The sequence below is a fragment of the Vulpes vulpes genome, chromosome 13 (genome assembly GCF_048418805.1).
Source record: "Vulpes vulpes isolate BD-2025 chromosome 13, VulVul3, whole genome shotgun sequence".
NCBI classification, from domain to species: domain Eukaryota; kingdom Metazoa; phylum Chordata; class Mammalia; order Carnivora; family Canidae; genus Vulpes; species Vulpes vulpes.
The window spans coordinates 121,105,962-121,114,395 of NC_132792.1; the positions used below are offsets into that span (position 1 = coordinate 121,105,962).

An 8,434-nucleotide genomic window follows, 5' to 3' on the forward strand; every position below is an offset into this window, starting at 1 on the left:
CATCCTTCTGCCAAGTTATTTTTCCTTGGAAATTGAGTACAAGTTCGCAGATATGCTCCCAATGACCCCCAAAATAAATTTTAATGACAACAAAAAATATGATGTGCCTATCTCTAAATCCCAACAGAAACATGCCTACAAGTCCTGTAAGCCCCTGAGTTCCTGGGTTAATGATCTCATCCAACGACTGAATTTCTTCAATACTTGGGCCAAAATGGCTTATACTGCAATACATCATCGGTATGGATGAAAGCTGCTTTATATCTCTTACTTATTGTGGCTTAGAGCTTGGCCTTTGGGGTTCTCAGAGCAACATGTGAATTAAGCAAGGGGGAAGAAGTGTTATTTTCAGTTTAGGATGAAGACCTGGAGACATGGGATGCTGAGAGTCCTGTCCGTGGTCCGTCCACTTGAAGGACTCCGTGGCCTGCACCTCATGCATGTGTCCTTCTGTGATTCTGCACTGTGTCCCAGGAAACCAGCAGGGAGAAATGTGAAAGGAAATGAGAATTAGTTACGTGTAATTTTTAAATGTGTTTAACACACAAATTGAAATAATCTGAACAGCATGAGAGCAGCCAACACTCAAGGAGTCATGTCATTGTCACAGTAGCCCTGTGACACACAGGGGGTACCATCCTTCATCATCACCCTCATTGTAGAGATGAGCACACAGAGCCACAAAGACTTGAAGTAGCTTGCCAAGTGCTTTGCAACCAGACAGTGGAAGTATTAAGATTTGAACCCAGAAAATCCAGTTCCAAAGTTTGTACCAAACTGTGTTTTGTGCCATTTAACTCTAAGTGAGTGCTGGGGCATCTCCTCTTATAGAAACCAGCAACTCTGGAATAGATGCCTTAGGGCACAGCCAGGACCTCCAGCATGGAGCAGCACCCCTTGTCACCCAAATCCATGGCCTTCCCGCATGTGTGAACCATAGTTGGTCTCCACTAAAGTATGAGATTGGGTCCTGAGTGGGAGAGCTTGAGATGGAAAGGAAGGACCTCAGAGGGATGGTGGTAGGAAAGCGTGCAATGGTGGTGCCCTGACCTCTCTGCCCATGGTCTGCCTCCAACAGGTATATGAGATTTGTCACAGTCTCGAATCTTTCTATTCCATCACCTGCCCAAAGCCCCAAATATCCCGATGATAAGAACAGTGATTTCTTTGAAGGATTTCCTGCAAGATACTGGCTCCCAGCTTTCTTCTTTCCACAAGGTGAGTGCACCCTGCAGGTACCTGCACCTGGGTGGTCTCTTCTCCCTCCCACTCTCTTCCTTTCCTCACTCCTACCTCCCTCCATGCTAAACTAGACCATCCTCCTCAGAGCACACCTACACCTGGCCGGCCGTGTCATGTCATCTATAGGAGGCTGATTCTGGGATGTCAGAGGCTGACCCCACACCCCTCTCAGGGGCCACTGCACTTCACTGGGACTGCTGCAGATGGGTACTCCCCAAGGGAGTGAAACTGTGTGTTGGCCATTTTCACTCCTTTATGAATGAATGGCGCTGGGTCTTGGGCACCATGCTCAGCATAGACATCCAGCAGGAAGGAAAGGCGTCCCAGCAGAACATGTCACCACAGCATGTGGTTGGGGGTTATGGGAGTGGTAGAGGGGCATGGCTAGGTCCTAAGCACCATGAGGGCAGACCCAGGTGTGTCCTAATGCCCTGCCATACCCCTCGCATCTACTAGCCCCCAGCACCTAAAAAAAATCTCTTGGGAAATATTTGAAGAATGATTAAGTGACTTTCTGAGTAGATACATATGCATAAATAAACAAAGGAACGGCTTTGGAACAGAGCACAGGGCCCCGAGCTGAAGTCAGGGAGGCTCCTCAGGAAAGACCTGCTGCCCGTAAGGTAGTATGCAGTGCAACAGGCAGGAGGATGGAGATCCCACCCTGATACGGCCCTGATGGGGAGCCACGGGCTGCTCTGAGGACTTGGTAGACACTTGCTCATTCAGCGCTCCTGACCATCTTACCAGGGTCCTGCATATTGTCACTCCTGTTCTCAGAGAGGAGAACCATGGCAGAGAAGTTACGGAGTTTCCCCATACTCCCAGGACCAGACACACCTGAGCCAAGATAAGACCTTGGCTTGTGTTACTTGGAAATCCCTGTGTGTGACCGTGGCACAAACTGGGAGTCCCCCAGTGTGGGAAGGGTGACTGGGCAGGGTGCAGTGGGGACACTGGGCAGGCTGGGGACACACCAGGGAGTCTGCCCCCTGCAGCCAAGGGGCCACGGCCATGGTCAGGCCAGGGAGGAGCCAGGGTGGGTCTGCTTGGTCTCCAGGCAGGAGCTGGGGGTGGCCCTGTGTGGGGGGACCCTGAGGGACAGAGTGTGTGCGCTGGCCCCTGGCTCTCTGGCTCCCACAGCTGGTGGAGGCTGACACCCTTTACTGACATAGAGACCCAGGGTGGAGCCACGTGATGGGCAGCAAGGGGATAGCCACTAGCCACCTGTCATGTCTAAGACAATCGGGGAAGACAATGCAGTGGCCTTTGCGCAGTTTTTCAGGGCTGGATTGCAGGAGAGATGGAGGCTCCACACACCACGGGGCAGCACCGCCCAGACTGCAGGCCCCGTGTGGCACCTGCCACCAGAGGCCTAACGGCATCCACAGCGCAGTCTGGTCTCCTGCAGCCTGCAGAGCCCTGAGGCGCATGGAGGAGGGCGAGGGCCCCTCTGACCTGCCGGCACTGACGGCTTCTGGGGTCTCAGACAGTTATAGGCAAAGGATGAGAATGGCCATCCAGGCAGGAGGCAGGCTCAAGGACACATAGGAGGTGCCCTGTCTCAGCGGGTCATTCCCGCAGCCACGAGCAGAGGACATGGACCAGCGTTGACAGGGGCTCGGTGGCCCAGTGAAGGCCCTAGAATTCACTCTGTGAGGACTGCCAGGGCAGGTTCTGGGCAGGGCTGTGACAGGATTCAGAAGTAGGATGAGGGTCCGGGCAAAATGCAGGGTGGATTAGACAAGAACAGTAGCTGCAAGAACTGTTAGGATCCACGTTAGAGTGTTGGTAATCAGACACACAGTGTGAACCAGACTTGCTTGAGCAAAACAGAGTAAATATAGGCTCATGTGAGTAAAGAGGAAGCCAAGGCTGTTGGCTTCAGGAATGGATGGTTCCAGGTGACTGTCCTCTGTGCTACTCTCAGCCTCCTCCTCGTCTCTTAGCTCTGTTTGCACTGCCTTGGTCTCCTTTTTCTCAGCTGCACACAGCACTTTTCATGCAACCAAAGGTAGAAACAGCCCCCCCACCACTTAGCAACTCCAGGGGAGATGTGCTTCCCTCTCCCCATGTCTGAACACCACTTCCTGAGAAAGACTCTGACACGCTCCGGTCTTCTACTGTCTCTGGGACCCAGCTCTGTTGCCAGGAGGATGGAGTCCATCAACACTGCTCTCTCAGACCCCAGGGAACCCCTAGGGCATACTCAGCCCCTGACTCCCCCTACTCACTGGGAACTGCTTGGGTGTTTTTCTCCAAAGCCTTTCTTACTGCTGTGCTTCAAGACTATGGAAAGTCCCAGGGAATCTCTATAGACGCCCTCACTTTTACCCACCATGTGACCTCGGACACCACTGACATCAAAGATGAGGAGTTCTCCATAATCATCCAGAAGAAACTCAACATCGTCAGGAGAGCCTTTAAGGTACTACCCCAGGCAGCCCAGGTGGCTCAGCGGTTTAGCGCCGCCTTCAGCCCGAGGCGGGATCCTGGAGACCCGGGATCGAGTGCCACATCGGGCTCCCCGCATGGGGCCTGCTTCTCCCTCTGCCTGGGTCTCTGACTCTCTCCCTCTCTGTGTCTCTCATGAATGAATAAATAACATCTTTAAAAAAAATTTAAAAAAGGTACTAGCCTGCTTAAAACATTGGAGTACATGTCCGTATGTCCAGTCACTTCCTCACCAGCCTCACTCCTGCCTTCCCCTGAGCCGGGTGCTCCATGATCAGAGTTTGTGCAGATCCTTCTTTATACTTTTTTTTCTTTAAGAGGATTATTACTTTTTCCCACTTCTTCTTGTGGCAAAATATACATAATGTAAAACCGTCATTTTAACTATTTCTAAGTGTACAGTTCTGTGACATTGTGCACATTCACTGTCTGTCTCCAGAACTTTCCTCAGTGTAGATCAGTGGAGAAAGTGAGTGAGATCTCTGGTCTCTTCTCAAGGAGGACGCTAATCCTGGTGGATCAGGCCCTGACCCATGTGACTTCTCTTGACCTTAATTACTCCCCGAGAGGCCTCATCTCTTAAGTACAGCCACGTTGGGTGAAGGGCTTTGCACAGGGGTTTGAGGGCATTGCACCACGCTGCCACCTGCCAGTGTCACCAGGATTGCTCCCTCCTTCTGTCTACCATAAACACTGCTTCCTTGAATGTGGGTGCACAAGGATTTGAGCTTTTGATTAATTTGGGTATATGTCTAGGATTGGGATTGTTGGATTATTTGGCAATTCTGTTCAACTTTCTGGGGAGCCTCCATACTGTTCCCAAGTGGTGGCACCAGTCTGCATTCCCACCAACAGGGCACTAGGGGTTCCCTTCCCTACATCCTTGCCAATACCTGTCATTTTCTAGGTTTTGATAGTAGCCATCCCAGTGGCTGTGAGGTGGTATCTCACTGAGGTTTGCATCTGCATTTCCCTAGTGATTCAGGATGCTGAGCATCTTGAGGTGTTCTCATTGGCCCTCTGTGTGTCCTCTTTGGCAAAAGTCTGTTCAAGCTCTTTGCCCATTTTTTTTTCACCAGGATTTTTTGTTGTTAAATTGTAGGAGTTCCTTAGGTATGCTGGATATTAATATCTTATAGAATGCATGACTTGTGAGTATTTTTCTTTGTCCTGTGGGTTACCTCTCCATTCTGGGACAGCATCCTTTGATGCACAAAAATTGTTAATTGCGATGTAGCACAGTGTATGTACTATTTCTTCTGTTGTGCTTCTGCTGTCACAACCAAGAAACTACCAACAAGCCCCATATCACGAAGCTTTTCTGCTCTGTTTTCCTCTGCGAGTTTGATAGTGTTAGCTCTTAAGTTTCAGTCTTTGATCCATTTTGAATTAATGTTTAGACATAAGGTCATGCTCTATGTGGTGGGTGATGTCTAATTTTCCCAGTACCACTTATTGAAGAGACTTGTTCTTTCCACATTGAATATCATAGCACCTTTGTTGCAGATCATTTGAACACATATGTCAATGTTTATTTCTGGGTTCTCCATTCCATCCCATTGCTCTATATGTTCTTTTTTTTTTTTTTTTTACGATAGCACACTGTTTTGATTACCATCACTTTATCATAAGCTTTGAAATCAAGAAGTGTAAGAACTCCAGCATTTTTCTTCAGGATTATCTTGTTTACTTGGTTGTCCTTGAAATTCCTTATGAATTTTAGAATAGATTTTGTTATTGGGATTTTGGGATTTTGATGGGGATAGATAGCACTGACTCTGTAATCGCTTTGGGCAGTATTGACATAAGCGTGTCTTCAAATCCATGAATTCATTGTTTCTTTTGAAAATGATTTGTGCATGCTTTCTCTTCTAGATGAATTTGACAGTAGGCCTTTTATATTTCATTTTTTAACTTGGGATTTTGATCAGCTTGCTGGACATTTATGTATAAATTTGGGAGAGAATGGTTATCTCTTTAGTATTGAATCTCTCCATACAGAAACATGGTTTATCTTTGCATTTATTCAGGTTTTTCTTCACATTGATCTTAGAAATTTATGTTTACACTGTTTTCCTAAGTGTTTTGTAATTGTGCTATTGTGAATAGGGTTTGTAATGCCCTACATCTTCCTATGTTAGCTCTCTACCTGGGCTTAGCCATGCTGGAGATTAAGGACACAGTCCTTCGAGGCTGTTACATCCAAGACTTCTGACACCAGCTGCAAGTTTGGGGTTTCCTAAAACCACCCTCAGGTTTAATAATTTGCTAGGAAGATCGTAGAACTCCAGGAAAACACTATACTTACAGTTTTATTATAGCAAAAGGATATTTATACAAAATATTGTATATTTTGTATAAATATCAAAATATAATATTTTGATATTATAGCAAAAGGATATTATACAAATCAGAACTAGCCAAAGGAAGAGACACATAGGGCCGAATCTAGGCCTGGGAGGGTCCCAAATATCAGTCTTCCATGTCCTCAGGCCCTGTTCCCCCTGGTGTCGACATGTAACACTCAGGAGAGTGCTGCCCACCCAGGAAGCTCACCCCAGCTTCAGTCTTGAGAGTTTCCACTGGGGTTTCCTAATGTAGCCCTATTGGCTGAATCACTGCCCTCATGGCTTCCCCCAGCCCCGGAGGCTGGTTGATGTCACTGGTTCCATGTCCCCCCCCCGCCCCCCAAATCTCCTCTTGGCTCCTTCTGTGCCCGCCAGCCCCCATCCTGAGCCATCTCATTAGCACAAGCCCTCTGGGGACCGGCTGGGGAGGCAAGTCCTTACCCTGAGCCTGCAAGGTGGTCCCGGGAACCAAATCCTTTATTTTTTTTTTAAGATTTTATTTGACAGAGAGAGAGAGAGAAAGACAGCAAGGGGAGGGGCAGAGGGAGAAGCAGATGCCCTGCTGAGCAGGGAGCCTGACTCCGTGGGGCTCCATCCCAGGACCCCAGGACCGCAACCGGAGCCGAAAGCAGACACTTGACCGCCTGAGCCCCAGGGCACCCCCCTACATTCTTTATGACACATTCTTCTGCTCATTTCTAATTTCTTTCTAATTTAAACTGGCCAAGTTTGTCTACTTCATTTACTTTCTTCAAATATACCAAATTTGCCTTTATTAACTGTAATGGTGTTTTGTTGGCCTTCAATTTCTGTTTCCCATTTATTTGCTCTTCACAGGTTTGTGTTTACTCCCCGAGGCACAGTATGAGGAGCTCGCATCCCCGCCAGGGCACGTCCCTGGGCCACCCCACCCGCGGCCCCGCCTCCGACTTCCGGGGCGGGACCGCGCAGTGGGCCCCCTCCTCAGGTCTGGCTGCTCTTGCTCCCAGTCAGTGTGAGACTCGTCCCTGCAGCGTGCATAGGAACGGGTGCTTCTGTTTGGTGGCTCGGGAGTGTCCTGTCGTGCTAATCACGTACCACAGGTTCTCCCCCCTGATGGGCTGAGGGTTGATGTCTGTGGAGGACTGTTGCGATCTGCCGACTCTGTCTTTGGATGGACACGGATACTCATTTTCCTTGGATGCATACCTGGGAATTAAACCGAGGGCCACTGGTGGCCGTGCACTTCGCCTGATGTAGATGCTTCTGGTGTTGGGTGGTTGTGCTGACATGCAGAAGCCCTGGGACCATGTCAGAGTCACAAGAGTCACAGCCCCCAGGGACCAGGAAGGACGACTGTACCCCTGGGAGGACGGGAACCTGGGAGGACCAGCAGGGCCGGCCTGGGAGGGACCCCCCACCAGACAGAGCTTCTGTTCAAGGAAGCATCGCGCCGGGGAGCCACTGACACCACTTCTCCTTCGGCAGGGCACGGACCGCACACACGTGGGAGTTCACATTTTTGGCTTATTCATCGAGGGAGCCAGGTGGAATCATGAACAAAATGCACTAGAAGACTCGCTGCCTCGTGAGCTATGCTGCGATTTTCCTGAAATCTATTTCTTGCCAACAAAGGTAACCACCTACCTTTTGGTCAGGAGTCAGCCCTCCTGGCTTTCTTCCCTCAGGGCTGCCAGGCACGTCCAACCCCACTCCTGTGGCCTCAGTAAGACGTGTGATAAATACTTCAAATGGCAAACGACACTTAAAATAGCCCAGCATACTGATGCCTAACATCTGAAGTAGATGCTATACCAACATCCAATGCTGCTTCTCCAGACTATGTACCGTGACGTCATGACGGTCACTCGGCAAGTTCGAGTCTCTGGCATATCCCGAATACGCAGCCACAGAACCACTGACCAAAAACGGGTGCATTTTACAACTGTCCCCCAGATCTAGCACATGGTTTGCTTGTGACTATTGTTTTGTTTTGTTTTTTTTTAAGATTTCTACTGAAACAGCAAATACTTCTGAGCAGAGAGATTCAGAACTCTTCACATTTGAATGTCCAGTTTATCAGACACCTGAGCGGTCAAGAATTTTGACAACTACTGGCTTACCCTCGAACTTTCTAACATCAGTGTATTTATCCACAAGGAGACCTCCTAGTCACTGGATCACAATGCAGGTTGCACTGCTCTGTGAGAAGAATGAGGAATAAACACATGTACCAAACCACTGAATTTTTGACTCTTAACCAGTTTTATGTGTCTCAAGACCCTTGCATGTAGCCAACACCTTCCACAGAAACATCCATGCTCAGCGGGGGGGGCCCCACCATATACTGTCCCCGGAGAGCACACACCGTCCCCAGTGAACCTGCACCATCTCCAGTGAGCGTGCACTGA

General features: G+C 49.1%; 1 protein-coding gene across 1 annotated transcript in view; it reads left to right on the forward strand.

Annotated features, from left to right (window-relative positions):
* DNAH14 (dynein axonemal heavy chain 14) overlaps positions 1–8,269 on the forward strand; it is a 317,326-nt gene extending 309,057 nt beyond the window's left edge. The window contains 5 exon segments of the mRNA XM_072733718.1: positions 128–240; positions 1,079–1,218; positions 3,507–3,670; positions 7,512–7,658; positions 8,032–8,269. Coding sequence (XP_072589819.1) covers positions 128–240; positions 1,079–1,218; positions 3,507–3,670; positions 7,512–7,658; positions 8,032–8,247 — 780 coding nt within the window. The 3' untranslated portion in view covers positions 8,248–8,269.
* The last annotated feature ends 165 nt before the right edge of the window (positions 8,270–8,434 follow it).